This window comes from Bos indicus x Bos taurus, chromosome 17 (assembly GCF_003369695.1).
Source record: "Bos indicus x Bos taurus breed Angus x Brahman F1 hybrid chromosome 17, Bos_hybrid_MaternalHap_v2.0, whole genome shotgun sequence".
Lineage (NCBI taxonomy): Eukaryota > Metazoa > Chordata > Mammalia > Artiodactyla > Bovidae > Bos > Bos indicus x Bos taurus.
Window position 1 is genome coordinate 36,455,074 of NC_040092.1, and position 22,082 is coordinate 36,477,155.

The window sequence follows — 22,082 nt, forward strand, 5'->3', positions numbered from 1 at the left end:
AAGTTTTTCAATTATCTATCTTTATATGTGTGTGTGTGTGTACGTGTCTGTGTGTGTTTGGTGTGTGCGTGTGTGTATGTTCAATTGTGTCTGACTCTTTGTGACCTCATGGACTATAGCCTGGCAGGCTGTTGGTTGCTATTTTCTACTCCACGGGATCTTCCCAGTCCAGGGATCTAACCCATGTCTCTTGCATCTCCTGTATTGCAGGCAGATTCTTTACAACTATAAAGAATGGCAAATAGATGGAGATGGGGAAACAATGGAACCCATGAAACACTTTATTTTCTTGGACTCCAAAATCACTGCAGATGGTGATTGCAGCCATGAAATTAAAAGATGCCTGCTCCTTGGAAGAAAAGCTATGAACAACCTAGACAGCATATTAAAAAGCAGAGACGTCACTTTGCCGACAAATGTCTGTCTAGTCAAAGCTATGGTTTTTCCAGTAGTCATGTATGTATGTGAGAGTTGGAACATAAAGAAAGCTGAGCGCCAAAGAAATGATGCTTTTGAACTATGGTGTTGGAGAAGACTCTTGAGAGTCCCTTGGACTGTAAGGTGATCAAACTAGTCATTCCTAAAGGAAATCAGTCCTTAATATTCATTGGAAGGGCTGATGCTCAAACTGAAACTACAATACTTTGGCCACCTGATGTGAAGAACTGACTCATTGGAAAATACCCTGATGCTGGAAAAGATTGAAGGCAGGAGAAGAAGGGTATGAGAGAGGATGAGATGGTTGGATGGAATCACTGACTCGGTGAACATGAGTTTGAGCAAGCTGCAGGAGTTGGTGATGGATGGAGAAGCCTGGTATGCTTCAGTCCATTGGATCTCAAAGAGTCTGACATGACTGAGTGACTGAACTGAGCTGAACTGAACTCTTTACATCTGTGCCACCTGAGAAGCCTATATATCTATATATCTATCTACTACTGTGGGCAGGAATCCCTCAGAAGAGATGGAGTGGCCATGATGGTCAACAAAAGAGTCCGAAATGCAGTACTTAGATGTAATCTCAAAAATGACAGAATGATCTCTGTTCATTTCCAAGGCAAACCATTCAATATCACAGTAATCCAAGTCTATGCCCCAACCAGTAACGCTGAAGAAGCTGAACGGTTCTATGAAGACCTACAAGACCTTTTAGAACTAACACCCAAAAAAGATGTCTTTTTCATTATAGGGCACTGGAATGCAAAAGTAGGAAGTCAAGAAACACCTAGAATAACAGGCAAATTTGGCCTTGGAATATGGAATGAAGCAGGGCAAAGACTAATAGAGTTTTGCCAAGAAAATGCACTGGTCATAACAAACACCCTCTTCCAACAACACAAGAGAAGACTCTATACATGGACATCACCAGATGGTCAACACCAAAATCAGATTGATTATATTCTTTGCAGCTAAAGATGGAGAAGCTCTATACAGTCAGCAAAAACAATACCAGGGGCTGACTGTGGCTCAGACCATGAACTCCTTATTGCCAAATTCAGACTTAAATTGAAGAAAGTAGGGAAAACCACTAGACCATTCAGGTATGACCTAAATCAAATCCCTTAGGATTATACAGTGGAAGTGAGAAATAGATTTAAGGGCCTAGATCTGATAGAGTGCCTGATGAGCTATGGAATGAGGTTCGTGACATTGTACAGGAGACAGGCATCAAGACCATTCCCATAGAAAAGAAATGCAAAAAAGCAAAATAGCTGTCTGGGGAGGCCTTACAAATAGCTGTGAAAAGAAGGGAAGCGAAAAGCAAAGGGAAAAGGAAAGATATAAACATCTGAATGCAGAGTTCCAAAGAATAGCAAGAAGAGATAAGAAAGCCTTCTTCAGCGATCAATGCAAAGAAATAGAGGAAAACAACAGAATGGGAAAGACTAGGGATCTCTTCAAGAAAATCAGAGATACCAAAGGAATATTTCATGCAAAGATGAGCTCAATAAAGGACAGAAATGGTATGGACCTAACAGAAGCAGAAGATATTAAGAAGAGATGGCAAGAATACACAGAAGAACTGTACTAAAAAGATCTTCATGACCCAGATAATCACGAGGGTGTGATCACTGACCTAGAGCCAGACATCCTGGAATGTGAAGTCAAGTGGGCCTTAGAAAGCATCACTATGAACAAAGCTAGTGGAAGTGATGGAATTCCAGTTGAGCTATTCCAAATCCTGAAAGATGATGCTGTGAAAGTGCTGCACTCAATATGCCAGCAAATTTGGAAAACTCAGCAGTGGCCACAGGACTGGAAAAGGTCAGTTTTCATTTCAATCCCAAAGAAAGGCAATGCCAAAGAATGCTCAAACTACCGCACAATTGCACTCATCTCACACGTTTAGTAAAGTAATGCTCAAAATTCTCCAAGCCAGGCTTCAGCAATATGTGAACCGTGAACTTCCTGATGTTCAAGCTGGTTTTAGAAAAGGCAGAGGAACCAGAGATCAAATTGCCAACATCTGCTGGATCATGGAAAAAGCAAGAGAGTTCCAGAAAAACATCTATTTCTGCTTTATTGACCATGCCAAAGCCTTTGACTCTGTGGATCACAATAAACTGTGGGAAATTCTGAAAGAGATGGGGATACCAGAACACCTGATATGCCTCTTGAGAAACCTGTATGCAGGTCAGGAAGCAACAGTTAGAACCGAACATGGAACAACAGATTGGTTCCAAATAGGAAAAGGAGTACGTTAAGGCTGTATATTGTCACCCTGCTTATTTAGCTTCTATGCAGAGTACATCATGAGAAACTCTGGGCTGGAAGAAGCACAAGCTGGAATCAAGATTGCTGGGAGAAATATCAATAACTTCAGATATGCAGATGACACCACCCTTATGGCAGAAAGTGAAGAGGAACTAAAAAGCCTCTTGATGAAAATGAAAGTGGAGAGTGAAAAGTTGGCTTAAAGCTCAACATTCAGAAAACGATGATCATGGCATCCGGTCCTACCACTTCTTGAGAAATAGATGGGGAAACAGTGTCAGACTTTATTTTTCTGGGCTCCAAAATCACTACAGATGGTGACTGCAGCCATGAAATTAAAAGACGCTTACTCCTTGGAAGGAAAGTTATGACCAACCTAGATAGCATATTCAAAAGCAGAGACATTACTTTGCCAACAAAGGTCCGTCTAGTCAAGGCTATGGTTTTTCCTGTGGTCATGTATGGATGTGAGAGTTGGACTGTGAAGAAGGCTGAGCGCCGAAGAATTGATGCTTTTGAACTGTGGTGTTGGAGAAGACTCTTGAGAGTCCCTTGGACTGCAAGGAGATCCAACCAATCCATTCTGAAGGAGATCAGCCCTGGGATTTCTTTGGAAGGAATGATGATAAAGCTGAAACTCCAGTACTTTGGCCACCTCATGCGAAGAGTTGACTCATTGGAAAAACTCTGATGCTGGGAGGGATTGAGGGCAGGAGGAGAAGGGGACGACAGAGGATGAGATGGCTGGATGGCATCACTGACTCGATGGACGTGAGTCTGAGTGAACTCCGGGAGTTGGTGATGGACAGGGAGGCCTGGCGTGCTGCAATTCATGGGGTCGCAAAGAGTGGATCACGATTGAGTGACTGATCTGATCTGATTATCTATATCTAAATCTATATTATATGTGTTGGATAAGAGAAAGCACTGTAGCTCAGGTGACTTGAAATTTCATTCTATGGTGGTAAAAAAAAAAATCTTAAGTGCTCAAGACTAGTGCCTAAATGGAGTTTTCTGGAATATGGACAAGCTTGGTTTTATATACTATATGAATTTGACTTTGACTAGTTTGTTACATATTGTGGAATATATGTAAGTAGAAGGCTAATGTTCCCCATTTTTAACATTTCAAAACTTAAAATCTTAAAATGAAAACAGCTCTATTTTTTCAAGCTTATAACAACTACTTTTAAAGCTTTACAAAAAGTATCTTAAGGTAGGGTCATCGAAGTGTTAAGGAACATACTTTATGCATCCTACACATCTGTAATGATAGTACTGCTTTGATAATTCCTTCTCAAAAATATCAAATGACTAGTAGGTTTTTATCTTGAGAATCTTAGAGATCAGATATATTTCTTTATTGACTTAATTTTGCCTAGCAAAATGATTCAGTCCACCTCATGCCAAATTTTCCCCAGATTAGCAAATATATTCCAGATTAAATGAATAAACTTGCAAGCAATACATTCAAAGGTCAACAAAACATTTTTTTTCCTTAAAGTTCTAGAAAGGACAAAATTAACTAGCAAAAAGTGCAATGAAGTTGTAACTATGTACTTGATTTGCAAATCAGTTTTGAAACACACACATCAGTTTAGGCCTTAGATATACTTGATGGTGACTCCGGTTTCCTGACCCTGGTGGTACTACCAGTGTGTTTTGGGAGACAGTCCTCCAAGAACCCATAATAGTTTTGCAAATCTTATGGATTGAGACACTGACTGCCATTTGCCTTGTGATCTATTCAAGGATGTTTAAACAGCAAGAAGCTCTGTAACACAAAGATAATGTTCCCTTCAAGAGCAAACGGCAAGTGTATGGAAAGCCTTAGAAGACAGAGTTTGTATCTCCATTTGAGCAAAGGGAAGGACTATGGACTGTTTGGTATCCTAAAGATAACTTCTTCCTTTGGTGCAATTAATAGGAAGAATTATGGTCCATATGGTGTCCTTAACTCACAGATCTTCTACATCATATGGTGTGTGCTGGTATAAACTGGCTCTCTGGAAACCGAACTCCAGGCACTAGCTCAATTAAGGGTAGAATTTCATTTCTCAGGAAAAAAAAATTTAATGTTCTTCTTTTTCAAACATTACTTTTTGATGAAAAAAATCAGATTTGCACTTATCTAATAATTAGGAATATTGAGCATTTTTCATGAGCCTTTTGGCCATCTGTATATCTTCTTTGGAGAAACGTCTATTTAGATCTTCTGCCCATTTTTTATTTCATTTTTTATATTGATCTGTAAGAGCTATTTCTGTACTGTGGAGATTAATTACTTGTCAGCCACATTATTTGCAAATATTTTCTCCCATTCTGTAGGCTTTTTGTTTTATTTGTTTACTTTGCTATGCAAAAGCTTTTAAGTTTAATTAGGTCCAATTTGTTCATTTTTGTTTTTATTGCCATTACTCTCTGAGACAAATTCTTAAAAATATTGCTGTGATTAATGTCAAAGAGCATCCTATCTATGTTTCCTTGAGTTTTATAGTATCTGGTCTTACATCTAGGTCTTTAATATATTTATTGTTTTGTGTATGGTATTAGAGATGTTCTAACTACATCCTTTTACATAGAGCTGCCAAGTTTTCTCAGCACCACTTGTTGCAGGGACTGTCTTTTGTCTATTGTATATTCTTGCCTCCTTTGTGTAGATTAATTGACCATAGGTGTGTGGGTTTTTCTCTCAGCATTATGTCCTGCTACACTGATGTATATTTCTGCTTTTGTGCCAGTGCCATGCTGTTATGATTACTATGGCTTTGCAGTATAGCTTAAAGTCAGGGAGCATGACAACTCCAACTCTGCTCTATTTCTCTCAAGATTACTTTGGCTATTCCAGGTCTTTGTGTTTCTATACAAATGTAAAATATCATGTAAGAAACGAGTTGCCAGTCCAGGTTCGATGCAGGATACTGGATGCTTGGGGCTAGTGCACTGGGATGACCCAGAGGGATGGTATGGGGAGGGAGGAGGGAGGAGGGTTCAAGATGGGGAACACATGTATACCTGTGGCAGATTCATTTTGATATTTGGCAAAACTAATACAATTATGTAAAGTTTAAAAATAAAATTAAATTAAAAAAAATTTTTTTGCTCAAACTCTGAGAAAAGACAAGAAATGCAGATCAAAACTATAATCAGGTATCACTTCACATTGGTCAGAATGGCCATCATCAAAATTCTACAAATAATAAGCAATAGAGAGGTTGCAGAGAAAATAGGAACACCCCTACACTGTTGGTGGGAATGTAAATTAGTACAGCCACTATGGAGAACTGCATGGAAGTTCCTTAATAAAACTAATAAAATCATATGATCCTGCAATCCCACTCCTGGGCATGTATCTAGAGAGAATCATAATTTGAAAAGATGCATACACCCCAATGTTCAAGTAGCACTATTTACATAACCAAGACATGGAAGTAACTTAAATGTATAATGACACATGAATGGATACATAAGATGTGGTGCATATACACAATGGAACATTACTCAGCCAAAAAAAAGAATGAAATAATGTCATTTGCAGTAACATGGATGGACCTAGAGATTATCATAATAAGTGAAGTAAGCCAGACAAAGAGGAATAAATATCATATGATATTGCTTATATGTGGAATATAGAAAACAAATGATACAAATAAACTTACATGCAAAAATTAAATAGACACACATACACAGAAAACAAACTTATGGTTACCAATGGGGAAAGGAGAGGACAGATAATTGAGAAGTTTGAAATTAACATAGATGCACTAATATATATATATATAATATATAAACAAGGGCCTACTATATAGCACAGGGAGCTATACTCAATATTTCACAATAACATAAGATAAAATAATATTAAAAAATGTATCTATATGTGTGAATAACTGAATCATTTTGCTGTGCATCTGAAACTAACACAAATTTTCAAATCAATTATACTTCAATGAATTAAAAATGTATTACTAATACATTTTAATACATTTGAAATGTGTTAACATTATTCAATCATTAAGATATATATGTAATAAATATATTGATATATTAATTAATATATTCCTTAATATTTACTTAATTAATGACCATAATGTCTTCACTTCCTTCTTCATGACTATTTTTCCTATTAGATAATGGTCCAGATTGCTCTTTGACCTTTGAAAAATACATTAACATTTTAAAGGGTCTTCCCTTGAACATGCTGGAAGCAGTCAGACATTTCAGATGGAATGGCACAATTTTTCATCAGCCAGGAAATAATGCTTCTGGGTTTGCCTGAAGGTTTCTATTCTCTCAGCAGTCATGGTTTTGATGTGCTATTTAATTTTTTTCTCCTTCCCTAGAGTTCTCTCTTGCCACTCTTCACGAACCCACATCTATCAGTCTTTTAATACTAAAAGTAAAACATAACCTCCTGTAAATGACTTCTTTGAATTATATTGTACTGCTATGTATAGCAATACTTTCTGGACTTATTAAATTATACAAACACTTTCCCCCATTTGCACTAGTAACTAGTTTTATAGACAAACATTTTGATTTTGTAAGTAAAGGAATCATGATGCAATTTTGATTTGCTCTGTACTATAAATCTGGACATCTCATTCTCTTGCCACAAAAATTATAAGCATTTTAAGATTTTTCAGTGGTCCCACTAGGTATACTCAAAGGGCACTTCTTACTGTCCTCACAATCTTCCCTCAAGCCTGGCTTTGATAATCAGTATCAGCAAACAGTGTAGCAGTGTGATCAGTGCTGTAAGTAAGAAAAGGGAAGGAAGATAACATACTGAATCTGAAGAATGTTACAGTGAACTGATAGGGTATATGACGATACGCTGAAATAATAGTACGTGCATATTAGAGGATGTGACTACAACAGGGCAGGCCTCCCAGGTGGCACAGTGGGAAAGAATCCACCTACCAATGCAGGAGATGCAAGACTCAAGGGTTCAATCCCTGGGTCAGAAAGATCCTCCGGAGTTGGAACTGGCAACCCAGTCCAGGATTCGTGCCTGGAAAATTAGATGGCCAGAGCAGCCAGACAGGCTACAGTCCATGGGGTCAAAAAGAGTCAATACAGCTGAGTGATTGAGCATGCATGCACAACTACAACAGAAGGTTTCATTGTGATAGGAAATCATCAGTTCAGTTCAGTTCAGTTACTCAGTCATGTCCAACTCTGTGAACCCATGGACTGAAGCCCATCAGGCCTCCCTGTCCATCACTAACTCCTGGAGTTTATTCAAACTCATGTCCATTGAGTCGGTGATGCCATCCAAGCACATCATCCTCCATCATCCCCTTCTCCTCTCTCCCTCAATATCTTTCCCATCATCAAGGTCTTTTCAAATGAGTCAGTTCTTCGCAGCAGGTGGCCAAAGTATTGGAGTTTCAGCTTCAGCATCAGTCTTTCCAATGAATATTCAGGATGATTTCCTTTAGGATGGACTGGTTGTATTTCTGTGCAGTCCAAAGGACTCTCAAGAGTCTTCTCTGACACCACAGTTCAAAAGCATCAGTTCTTCAGTGCTCAGCTTTCTTTATAGTCCAACTCTCACATCCATGCATGACTAATGGAAAAACCATAGCTTTGACTACACGGAACTTTGTTGGCAAAGTTATGTCTCTGCTTTTTAATATGTTGTCTAGGTTGATCATAGCTTTTCTTCCAAGGAGCCAGTGTCTTTTAATAGGAAATTATGAGCCAGAAGAATACAGAAAGAAGAAAGAAATATTGAATGAAAGAGACAAAAAGCCTTGGAATAGAAATGAAAAAAGAAACCAAGGTAGTAGAGGAAAAAGTGTACAGGATTTTTTGTTAGATGATAAGAGTTTACGTTCTAGTTCTCTAGGACAGAGAGAATTATCATTATAATTCCAAAATATCAGACATCTCCCAAATCTCAGTGGTTTAAAACAGAAGACCTTCCCCTCTGTTCTCATTTCAAGATAATCACTAATTGCCAGGGAGTTTTAGTCATCCTAGTTGATTTAGACACTTGGCATGATTAAGCAGGCACTCCCTTGAACAGATGCTGTTTGACATGCTAGGAGAAAAAAGATAATTCAGGGAGGTTTTACGATTGGGATCAAATGTTCAGCCCAGAGGCATTCCATGGTACTTCTTAACAACTTACTAGCCAGAACTAGACACATAGTCACTTTAGGAACAAAGGGACTAATGTGATCAGAATGCAGGGAGAATAGGAAATACATGGCACACAGGATAAATTAACACAAAAGTACTCATGTAGAGTGGTTATTAAAATATACAGGCTTTATATTAAATCCTAATCCTGCTTCCCAACATTTTAAGTGTGTTGTATTAAACAACTACCAAACATTTGTGAAGCCTAGTTTTCTCTTCTATCAAACAGTAATAAAACCACTTACAACATGGGAATCTTCATATAATTAAACCAATGTACAGAATAAAGCTAACAGAGTACCTAGTATACAGTAAATGCCCTGTGATACTAAGTTCCGTGTGACCTGCTCTGAGTACATAAATTCTGGAGATGGCTCAAAGTATGGAAAACTTCAGGGAATTTTCTCACAAATGCTCATAGTAACCAATAGCTACTGTGTGTGACCTGTGTGAGTATATGCACAATCATGTCTGATTCTGAGACCCCCATGGACTGTGTAGCCCACCAGGCTCCTATGTCTATGTGATTTTTCTAGGCAAGAAAAATGGAGTGGGTTACCATTTCCTGGGTGAAGCACAAACTGGAATCAGGATTGCCAGAAGAAATATCAATAACCTCAGATATGTAGATGACACCACGTTTATGGCAGAAAGCGAAGAACTAAAGAACCTCTTGATGAAAGTGAAAGAGGAGAGTGAAAAAGCTGGCTTAAAACTCAACATTCAGAAAACTAAGATCTTGGCATCCAGTCCCATCACTTCATGGCAAATAGATGGGGAAACAGTGGTAACAGTGACAGACTCTATTTTTTTGAGCTCCAAAATCGCTGCAGATGGTGACTGCAGTCATGAAATTAAAAAGCACTTGCTCCTTGGAAGAAAAGTTATGACCAACCTAGACAGCATATTAAAAAGCAGAGACATTACTTTGCCAACAAAACTCCATCTAGTCAAAGTTATAATTTTTCCAGTAGTCATGTATGGATGCAAGAGTTTTACTATAAAGAAAACTGAGCACCGGAGAATGGATGCCTTTGAACTGTGGAGTTTGAGAAGATTCTTAGAGTCCCTTGGACTGAAAGGAGATCCAACCAATCCATCATAAAAGAAATTAGTCCTGAATATTCATTGGAAGGAATAATGCTGATGCTGAAACTCCAATACTTTGGTCACCTGATGTGAAGAACTGACTCATTTGAAAAGACCCTGATGCTGGGAAAGATATTGAGGATGAGAGGAGAAGGGGACAACGGAGGATGAGATGTTTGGATGGCATCACCAACTCAATGGATGTGAGTTTGAGTAAGCTCCGGGAGTTGGTAATGGACAGGGAAGACTGGGTTTGTAAAGAGTTGGACACGAATGAGTGACTGAACTGAACCTTTTCCTGCTTTAGAGATCTTTCCAAGCCTGTGCATTGGTATGTGAATTCTTTATTGCTGAGCCACCTGGGAGCCCCCTGTAGTAACTACTATGCTCAAAACCAGTGACAGACTAGCAGTTAGGGTGGTGACTATTGCTTCCGAGTGAGTCTTCATTGGGAGATTTACCTAAACTAAAGCTACAGCAACATTTGTATTGCTAAGTCACTTCAGTCTTATCCAACTTTATGCTATCCTATTAGGAGAAGACATTCATTTCAGTGTAGCCAAGAAAACATACATAGAAACACTGTGATTGCGCTTTATGGAAGGGGAGAAGGAACAACACAAAAGGACATTAGATGTTTCTCCTTGAAGCCAGTGTCACTTTGCTTTACTAGCATTACCATCTTTATTCTTTCTGATCCTTCTTCCCCATCTGTGTTTTACCTATGCTTTTATGGGCTTCTTACTAATCTCATTTTTCTGTCTGATCCTCTCTCTTTCCCTTGAGAAAGTTACTTTTCCTCTCAGGTTTTAATAATGTCATTTGGATAAGCAGTAAAAATATTCCCTGTATCCAAGGGTTATTGTGGAATTAAATTGCAACAATTAATGTATATGAAAGTATGTAGCACAATATAGATATACAATATTTACTTCAAAATAATATTAAAAGAAAGGTACTATTTGGATTTGCATTTTGTAATTGTGTTTTACAATTTTGTATTGCTAATGAATTCCATATCCTCAAGCTCAATAAATGCTTGTTGGGTAAGCACATTGGATGAAACAGCATCAGCCCCCTTAGATACATATTATGGACTATAATTAAAATTTCTATAATAACATGATGGATTTATGTTACTCATTTTTATCTTGAGACACAGAATATATACTTGCAATCACATGTGTGTATACAGAGTTATAAATGATACAACTATGTACATATATGTTATACTTATACTACACTAAGCTACTTATGGTCTTCCCTAGTGGCTCAGATAGTTAAGAATCTGCCTGAAACGCAGGAGACCCGGGTTGATCCATTGGTTGGGAAGATCCCCTGGAGAAAGAAATGTTAATCCACTCCAATTTTCTTGCCTGGAGAATTTCATGGACAGAAGAACCTAGCGGGCTACAGTCCGAGGGGTCACAAAGAGTCAGACAGGACTCAGTGACTAACATTTTCACTTTAACTTTCACTGTGTAATCTGACAAGTAAATCGCACATTTCAGTTTTTGCTCCCAAAAGGGGATTCATTATACAATTGACACACAAATATTTGAGAAAATTCTGTTCTCTACATACATTTGTTCAGACTCAAAGAACTGACACCTCTCTGGGGAAAATGTGGAAAGTGGCTAATCAAAACTCAAAATCTAGTGTATTTATTGTATATTTTAGTGTTTTGTAGTTAACAACTAATATTTATGCTAGTGAGACCTATCCAAATAGAAAATCTCCTTAGGCATTCTCTAAATCTTACAGATTTATAGATGTTTATAGTCTATTTTATTTAAATAAAACTATTCAAGTTAAAAATAACAAATGTGAGGAAATAAATTTATACAATGCTATTAAATAATATATTTTAAAAATTTTTATTAAGTATAGCCTAGTTGATTTTACTCTAGCAAAAATGATAGAAAAGGAAATTATTTTTAATGTATTATTAATTATAATATAATTATACACACATATATCATCTTGATTTAAGCCTTATTCTAGTCAGTGATGGAATCGTTCACTATAAATATATTTGTTTCTTTTTACCGTCCTGTGTGCTGTGCTATAGCAAGATGAATAGTGTGTGTGTTTACTCACTATGTTGTGTCCGACTCTTTTGGGACCCCATGGACTGTAGCCCGCCAGGCTCCTCTGTCCATGAGATACTGAAGTGGGTTGCCATTTCCTTCTCCAGGGGATCTACCAGACCCAGGGATCAAACTCCCATCTACAAGGCAGGCGGATTCTTTACCTCTGAGTCACCAGGGAAGCCAAAGATGAATAGTAGCTTACATCATAATGGAAAAAAAATCCAGCAAACTAATAAATAAGTGAAATACACATTTTGACAAATAATGGTATTCTAGAGTGAACATTAACAGGGGACCAAGGGAATGTCTATGTTTGTTCTATTTTCAGTTATGGTTTGGGAAAACCTCTCCAATAAAGCAGCATGTGAGCCTAATTGGAGTGCAAAGAAGTGAGAGAAAGACAATCAGGTATTCTTTGGATTCAAATAGTGACTAATTCAAAAATAAATAAATGCTATAATGAGATTAGTCTTCAAGGTCTTGGAGAAGGAAAAGTACATCCCAGTGGTTGGATTGGGATTGATAATGAGGGGAAAGTATCTGCCGGGGTTTTGCAGGAACTTACAGAACTCAGGGAGCTTCTTAATTCCTACCAGATACACACTTTCACACAGAGTCACAGAATTATTTTTATAGCTTAATGTCACCTCTGTCTCAAGTCATTTGAAATTTAAGTATTGTCATAACGTTCTCTGCCTCTCTGCTCCTAAGTACCAGCAGTCATGTACTATTTCTAACTATGTAGAGGTAAGGATTCACAGAGAAGGAAAAGATTGGGAGGTGACTTTGATCATTTTGGGTGAGTATTAGTGTTTCCAAAACTGGTTTAACTCATTGTGTTGTTTCATTTCTTTAAAGATTTCTTAAATTATACAGCAATGCATGGTAAGTTATTTATCTGAAATGTCCAAATTTAATTCAAAATTATTTATAAATTATACACAACAATCTGTGATGTTATATTTAACAGAGGAACAATCAAAACTTTTAGTCAGGCATCTACCTGCTATTTTTCTGCCATCTATTCAATTACATAGTATCCACTAGGCACTAGGAATAAAAAGATTAGAAAGGCACAGTTCTAGACCTCAAGACACATAACATAGGGCAGTCACACAGTATGGAATAAATATTCACTGGGTCTGTAATAGTATGAGTCAGAATGTTGAATTAATAATGTGTTTTGAGAGCATTCATAAAGGAATTCTTATATCTAAGTTTGGAGCTGGGACAAAACTTATTGTTAGTCCATGAAGTAGGCGAAATGAATGATAATAGAAAAATAGTGGGATAAGGCCAATTCTCTAGTTGTACTTTTCTAGAATGAACATTTTAATAGCTTATTTACTTTTACATGCAACTGAACTTCTATAACATTTTTTTACTTTGAAGTATAGTTTATATTCTACTTATTTTCTCTTTTATACCTGTCATATCTATTCTGCATGCTATACCTTAGCTTGTTGAAACATTTAATAAAGATATGTGTTCCAAAAATTCCTTAACATTCTAAGAATTTTTTTTTATTTCTTATCTATAGAATGAAAATAGATACACTTTCATAAGTTTGGTTTGAGGATTAAATACAACAATAAATTTAACAGCTTAACCTAATGTCTGGCACATAAAAATCCCAGAAAAGGTTAGTGATTTTGTCAATGAAAGAATTTCAGCAAAAATATATGCAATATAAGAGTTACTATCATGTAGTGACTATAAAGGAGAAAATCAAAATAGTTATGTTTGTTTATTTCAAGTGATTTTTAAAAGACAAGTAGCATAAGAAATCTTAAAATGTATATGTTCTTTTCAATTTCAGCATTTTTGTCTTTTTTCCACTCTCTAGGAACATCAAAATGTATTAAAACTTGTATTTGATTGAATAAAATATTGTTTAAATATTTTACTTGCAGTATTATGATGTGTTATTAAAAGCACTAGCTTAATTTATTGTAAGTATATAATCTATGGAATTTATAAAAATCCTAATGTCAACTTATTTAATTCTTGAAAATATTTAACATCAATAAATGAAGTATTTCCTATTAGACAACCTGAAATTATTATGATTTTTGTGAAATTAAAATGTCTAATGATTTTTAAAAGAACAAAAACTTTGCCAAACTATATGTCTCTAGATGGTATAGGTATCTTTTTTTGTTTATCTTAATGGCAAATTCAAGAACATAACACTTTTGGTTTAGTTTGAAGTTATAAACTTAAAATTAATATGGAAATAACAGAAATTATCTGGATGATTAGGTCTTGACATACTTTTATAAGCTTATCCTATTTCTTCATGTGAAATTTTAATGACACATTTTTTTTAAATAGTCCATCTCTATACTTTGTCAAAAGCAATCCCCCAAATTGTGTTTCTAAAAGGCTTTTTTATATAAATATAAATTATACTCTGAAAGTATATTCTGCAATAAGTGCTCTTAGGTGAGTAGTAAACCAGAGAACCAACAGTTTAGTTCATTATGAGCAAGTCCAGAATGGTAAGGTACCTTGTGTCGCAATCTTATTAGAGGTTGGTAGGATTTAAGGCCATATCCTGCTTCTTTGGTTGGCCGTCCTTCAGACTCCAGAAAAATGAATCCAAGAATCAAAACAGCTGACCAGCACTTAAGCATCCTTATTGCTTTTCACCTGTGAAAATTAACATTGCAAATAATCAGAAAACACATTCTAAATTGAAGAAATATATCAAAAATATTCAATAACAAATATAATTCTCCATGGAATTAATCAAAACTCAGCAGCAGTTGCCAACTGAATCCATAATAGGTAAGCATCTTCAAATAAAGATTATAATTCTTCTTGATATAAGAAATACTGTTTTTTTTTTTCACACATACAGCTTTATATAACACTGAATTAGTAGAAATTTAGGGGCCAATAAAAATATTGAGGTAAAATAAACACAAGCTGAAAGAAATTTTTTTCAAAAGAGAGAAAACATTAAACCATATTAATTTTCTAATCATCCATACAAGATACATTTATCAACACATGTATAAATCTCAAAGTTCTCTTTGAGTATGTCTGATGAAAAATGTTTAATAAAACTATAGCTATTATAATTTACTGGTAAATATCAGTGAAATGTTGATGAGATAGTCTTCTGTAGCAGCAATCCCCAACCTTTTTGGCATCAGGGACCAGTTTCCTGGAATAGAATTTCCATGGGGGTGGGGTGGGGTCATTCAGGCAATATACAAGCAATGGGGAGTGATGGAGAGCAGCTCTGCTTGCTCACCAACTGCTTACCTCCTGCCATGTGGTCCAGTTCCTAAGAAGCTGTGCCCTGGTGTCAGTCTATGGCCTAGGGCTTGGGGATCCCTGTACTATGATAAATTCTTAATAAACTAAGGTACAACAGAAATTATGCCATTGGATTATATTGACTTATATTTTTTCAGTAGCACCCAAAAGGACATTTCCTAGAAAGCTGCTTTTTCTTAAGTGCTTTAAACTAAAAGTCATATGATTCTTTCCACAACTCTGTGTTTTTGAATATACCAGAGAAATTGCAAAAATGCATAAATTTATAACCATATAAATTCCCTAAAACCTCTTCCAAACAAACAAATCTATATGTTGAACTCAACTGTATTCCTCTTTACCACTTTGAGAACACTTCTTAACCCTTATTGTGACCATAGTGAAGTAAGTCGCTCAGTCGTGTCCGACTCTTGCGACCCCATGGACTGTAGCCTGCCAGGCTCCTCTGTCCATGAGATTCTCCAGGCAAGAATACTGGAGTGGGTTGACATTTCCTTCTCCAGGGGATCTTCCTGTTCCAGGAATTGCACTTGGGTCTCCTGCGTTGCAGGCAGATTCTTTACCGACTGAGCTATACTCCCAACTCATTGTGACCTTAAGAGGAGCTTTTTCTCCTCCTGTCTAATCCAATCTGGCCACCTGAGTTCTTGAGAAACTTAGTCAATTTATTAACTCTGTTATTAAGTGTATTCAAACTCTATCTCTCAATGATTTTCTTCCATCTTTCAACATGCTCAAATCATGAATTTTTAAGATAATTTCTCTCATCTATTTTCTGAATTTTTAGAAAGAACTATGTATCTCAATCTATCCATTTTCTGACCAATCATGATTCTGTTTGAAATGGTCACTTTGATGTGTACAATATCCGTCTCTTCCATTTCTGTAGAATTTGTAAAAACACCTTCTCAGTCCTTTTACAAGTTCATCCTACACCGTTATCTTGCCGTTAAACATTATTTAATCCCATTAGCCATGTATCCTACTCTATTCACTCAGCCAAACATTCAAATAGTCTATGGTTGTGTTAATATGCAATCCTTCTCATTCAATCTTCAGGTTTTTATGATTAACCTCCGTAACAGCTTCTGCTTACATGTTTCAAAAGCAACTCCTCATAGTATACATATGATAACATAAAGTCATGCTTTTAGAGACTTTTTCATTCATCCTTTTATTCAAGTCAGAAACAAAAGAGACATTTTTGATATCTTTGTCTCCCTTATTCTTCATATTAAACTCATCTCTATGTCCCATTAATTCTAGCTTCATGTATACCTTTCAAACATCAGTTTCTTTCCAAATCTATTGTAACAACCCTGACACAACCACTTTCCCCTTCAAATGCCCCAACCCTTTCCTTTCTTACCTTTTACACTAATGCACTTTAAATCTCTTCTCCACACAACAACCTGAGCAATTATGGTCAATCCAAGCATCATGATGTTAGTGCATTTGCTAGTAACTTTCAGATATACTCTATTCATTTATTCTTAAGATAAAAACTAGATCACTGGTTCTTACAAGTTTCCACAGCATCTTGGCTCTGCATGTCTTCCTCTTCTCTAAATAATTGTCCTCCAGCCAGACTAATTTTGTGCAGTTGTTCAAATTTTGAACATTACTACTCTAAGGATTTTCTACACTATTTCCTCCAAATGAAATGCATTTTTCTCATTTATCACCCAAAGATCATCTCATGTCAAAAATATCCCTTTGAATCCTTCCCCATAATGCCAAGACTGAGTTACATTTCTCATTTACTCTGTTTATAGATCAGTTTTTCTTTGTTTCAGAGCTTCTCTTTGTAATTATACATAATTAAATTGATTACTTCAAAACGTTGGTTTTCCTCACTAGAATATGTATCTGTTCCTCAATAGAATATGTTTCCTCACTAGAATATGTATCTCCTTTAAACATCATGACTGCTGGAATTTGTTGTGTTTTGCTTTTTCGCCAGCATTACATCGTCTGGGTCTTCCAAGTTGTCTGGTACCTGCTGCACATGCAATGAATGAATGCATAAATGAATGTCATCTTGCATGTGAGGGAAACAAGAAAGAGCATGTTTTCCCACATTCGGACAATTCTGAATGCAATTCCTATTTTCACTACTTCTGTGAAACATCTGAAAGCTAACGTGGAAACTAACTATTTTCATGAGCAATCCATCGTTTTGCTGTCATTTTGATGTGTAGTCTAATCCTTCTCCCAGAGGTAAATATTTCTTTATAAGACAACTGGACAGAATATTTTAAATTCAAGATAGTTTGAAAATAAAGCAAACAGTTTGGGAAAGGGGTGAAGGAGTAGTTTTCCCGAGCTCTGAATACTATGTTTCTTCTGTAGTATAGGAGGGAGGGAAGGGGCATGGCAACAATCCTGTACCAGTATGATGCTGTGCGAAGGTGAGGTCATACACTTCCTAAAAGTGCTCGCTTAAGGGCTTGTCTTTCTCTGCCCTTTTTCTTCTAACCCTAACCTTCCTCTCTTTCTCTACTTTTTGTGCACACACACACACACACACACACAAGAGTTCATCTACTCTAAAATATAAAACAAATGAACAATTAATTCATTTTAATGGGTGAATAAAAATCTCATCAATCTTGGGTGAGTAAACTTATACACATTGATAATTAGATCAACAAGCTGCTAAGTATATTTTCAGCCAAAAGGCAACAGGATAGAAATATTTACTTTAAGAAATGTCACTAAAACTTGAGAAAAATGTCAGCATGTAAAGCTTCAGTATAGTATATACAACCTATTTATACTGTTTAAATCTACTTCCTTGATACCCTTAACCATGATTATTTTTTCCATTGAAAGTCTTACGATTTTCAAGTCTAAAATTTCTTAAAAATAATGCTATACAAAAATAAAAATGCTTTATCTCAGCAAAAGCTATCATATAACTGCAGTGATTTACTTGGTATTACAGATAGAATAGGTTTGCCAGGTGGTTCAGTGGTAAAGAATCCTCCTGTCAATGCAGGTGATACAGGAGATGTAGGTTCGATCTCTGGGTCAGGAAGGTCCCCTGGAGGATGAAATGGAAACCCACTCCAATATTATTGCCATGCAGTTGCAAAGAGTCAGACATGACTGAGCAACTGAGCACTCATACACAGATAGAGTAAAACAGAACTGATATTAAAATTCAGATAACTTTTGTGGGGGATAACTCTGATTTCTATTCCAGATAGGTATTTGAGCTCAGCAACTAAATGTTAGACAAAGGACAAAAACTAGTTTCTGTGCTTTTCTTCTGTGAATGACACCACATGATATTCTCTTCCATTGAAATATTACTAAAAAAAAATACTTGAATTCAATTTTATAGTTATCAAATGGCAACCTAAACATAAAGATGGCTCTTCTCATTGGATGCTCGGAAAATAATTATCAGCTTCTTACCTCTCTTCACCTACAGGATCCAAAGATGTCATTACTGTATTTTTAAAAGTTCACTTGTCTACAGAAGGTGTTCTTGAAATCGTAAATCAGGAATAATTGATCCCATGATATACTGACTCATGATCTCACTTTCTCAGTATCCTAACCTCTGACAATCTGTTAGGTTTTCATAATTAATTGGCAGTTTGTTGACAGCTCAGTAAGAGCACTGAAAAGCATGTGTTGAAAATAAACCAGCTGGAGCAGATGGTGTGATAATGATCTTATGACTTTTCCTTGTAACCTCAACATTTATATGGAAGCATCAGAAAACAATCTCACTATTAAGTTAGAGAAAATGCATGTGTACCTAAAAGGTATCTGCATAATATCATAGTTAACAAAGTTGTACTTGAAAAAGACAAGGGGGATGGGCACAGATTTCTTTCTCTTCTTCAAAAAAATAACATTTTTCTCTGAATAAAACTTTTTTTTCACCACATGGCACAACAGGCCATGCTGATTACAGCAGTAGGATTTAGAGAGTAGGATTTACATTATTCAGTAGATTTAAAATGAGGGATTCTGATTTGTTTACACATTATAATCTAATGTCTAATCACGTGGAAGACAAAATAAAAGTGATAAAGTATTGCCTTAGGAACAAAATGCAGCATTTGAGATAGAGGAGACAACTTTGCTAGCAAGCCTATGAATGAAAAGAATGTCAGAGTGAAGCAAATCCCCACCATTAGCAAATGTTTTAGCTCAGTCAAGTATCCTAAGAATTTTACCTGGAGTACCCTCACTGCATCTCATTCCATCTTAGAAATCTACAATAGGTTTTTCAAGAGATAGCTCCAGTTACCCCCTTTATGAAAATATCCCTGCCAGTCACACATAAATTTGACTGCTCTCTGCTGCAGTCTTTAAGTGTATGACTTACATGACTTCTTACTGTGGTTATTGATTTAAAAAAGGCGATCATCCTTGTTATTTACAGCATCAGACTTTACTTTCACCACCAGTCACATCCACAACTGAGTATTATTTAGGCTTTGGTCCAGCCTCTTCATTTGGAGAAGGCAATGGCACCCCACTCCAGTACTCTTGCCTGGAAAATCCCATGGACAGAGGAGCCTGGTAGGCTGCAGTCCATGGGGTTGCTAAGAGTTGGACATGACTGAGCGACTTCACTTTCACTCTTCACTTTCATGCATTGGAGAAGGAAATGGCAACCCACTCCAGTGTTCTTGCCTGGAGAATCTCAGGCATGGGGGGAGCCTGGTGGGCTGCCATCTATGGGGTCGCACAGAGTCGGACACGACTGAAGTGTTAGCAGCAGCAGCAGCAGCCTCTTCGTTCTTTCTGGAGGTATTTCTCTGCTCTTCTCTAGTATCATATTGGACATGTGCCCACCTGGATTGGGGGGAGGGTAATATTCCAGGGTCATATCTTTTTGGCTTTACATAAGATATGATCCTGGAAGATCATATCATGGGGTTCTCAATGCAAGAATACTGAAGTGGTTTGCCATTCCCTTCTCAAGTGAACCACGTTTTGTTGTCAGAACTCTCCAGTATGACCTGTCTGTCTTAGGTGGCCCTACATGGCATGGCTCATAGCATAACTGAGTTACACAAGGCTGTGATCCATGTGATCATTTTGGTTAGCTTTCTGTGATTGTGGTTTTCATTCTGGAGGCTGTGGGTTGTAATTCTTGTTTCTTCTGTCTGCCCTCTAATGGATGAAAATAAGAGGCTTGTGCAAGCTTTCTAATGGGAGGGACTGGCTATAGGGAAAACTGGGTATTTCTCTGGTCCACAGGGACATGTTCAGCAAATATTTAATCCACCATTTTTGTTAATAAGTAGAGTTATGCTCCCTCCCTTTTAGTTTTTTGGCTTGAGACAGCCCAGTTCTAGAGTCTACAGGCTCTATGGTAGGGCTAAAAGTGAACTACAAAAAGACATATGCCAACATTCACCTCCGAAGACTGCTGCTGTCAGTGCTCCTGCCCTTGTAGCATGTCACCATTGACCCACCTTTCCACAAGAGATTTTCAAACACTCAGAGGTAAGTTTGGCTCAGTCTCTTGTGGGCTCACTGCTCCCTTTCTCTGGATCCCGGTGTGTACAAGATTTTGTTTGTGCCTTCCAAGAGTCTCTGTTTCCCTCAGCTCTGGATTTACAAGCTGGATTTACAAAATGCAGAGGAATCTGAGATAAAATTGTTGACATCCATTGGAATCAAGATTGCCGGGAGAAATATCAATAACCTCACGTATGCAGATGACACCACCCTTATGGCAGAAAGTGAAGAAGAACTAAAGAGCCTCTTGATGAAAGTGAAAGAGGAGAGTGAAAAAGCTGGCTTAAAACTCAACATTATTTCTCATGTGTTTCCCATCCTGTATGATTATCTCATTTAATAAAAAAATCTTATTTTAAAAAATAAATAAATAAATAAAAATAAAAAGTTCTGTAGCAAAAAAAAAAAAAAACAACTCAACATTAAGAAAACTAAGATCATGGTATCCAGTCCCATCTCTTCATGGCAAATAGATAGGGATTATGGAAACAGTGAGAAACTTTATTTTGGCGGCTCCAAAATCACTGCAAATGGTTACTGCAGCAAAGAAATTAAAAGACACTTGCTCACTGGAAGAAAAGTTATGACAAACCTAGACAGCATATTAAAAAGCAGAGACATCATTTTGCCAACAAAGTCTATCTAGTCAAAGCTATGGTTTTTCCAGTAGTCATGTATGGATATGAGAGTTGGACTATAAAGAAAGCTGAGTGCTGAAGAATTGATGCTTTTGAACTGTGGAGTTGGAGAAGACTCTTGAGAGTCCCTTGGACTGCAAGGTGATCCAACCAGTCCATCCTAAAGGAAATCAGTCCTGAATATTCATCATGCAAAATGCTGGCTGAATGAATCACAAACTGGAATCAAAATTTTGGGAGAAATATCAACAACCTTAGATATGAAAATGGTATCATTCTAATGGTAGAAAGCAAACAGGAACTAAAGAGTCTCTTGATGAGGGTAAAAGAGGAGAGTGAAAAAGCTGGCTTAAAACTCAACATTCAAAAAACTAAGATCATGATCATCCCTCACATGTGGAATCTAGAAAGAAAGGATACAAATGAACTTACTTACAAAACAGAAAGAGAGACACATACTTAGAAAAAGAACTCATTGTTGCCAGTGGGGGGAATGGATAGTTAAAGACTTTGGGATGGTCATGTACAGAGTGCTATGTATAAAATGGATAACCAACAAAAATCTATAGTATAGCACATGGAACTCTGTTCAATGTTATGTACCAACCTGTATGGGAGG

General features: G+C 36.7%; 1 protein-coding gene across 4 annotated transcripts in view; it reads right to left on the minus strand.

Moving 5' to 3' along the window:
- Positions 1 to 22,082, minus strand: part of FSTL5 (follistatin like 5) — a 930,680-nt gene that overhangs the window by 858,619 nt on the left and 49,979 nt on the right. For all 4 annotated transcript variants that reach the window (XM_027567276.1, XM_027567275.1, XM_027567274.1 and 1 more), the window contains exon 2: positions 14,555 to 14,696. In XM_027567276.1, the coding sequence (XP_027423077.1) occupies positions 14,555 to 14,680 (126 nt within the window). In that variant the 5' untranslated portion in view covers positions 14,681 to 14,696. The remainder of the gene's footprint in view (positions 1 to 14,554; positions 14,697 to 22,082) is intronic.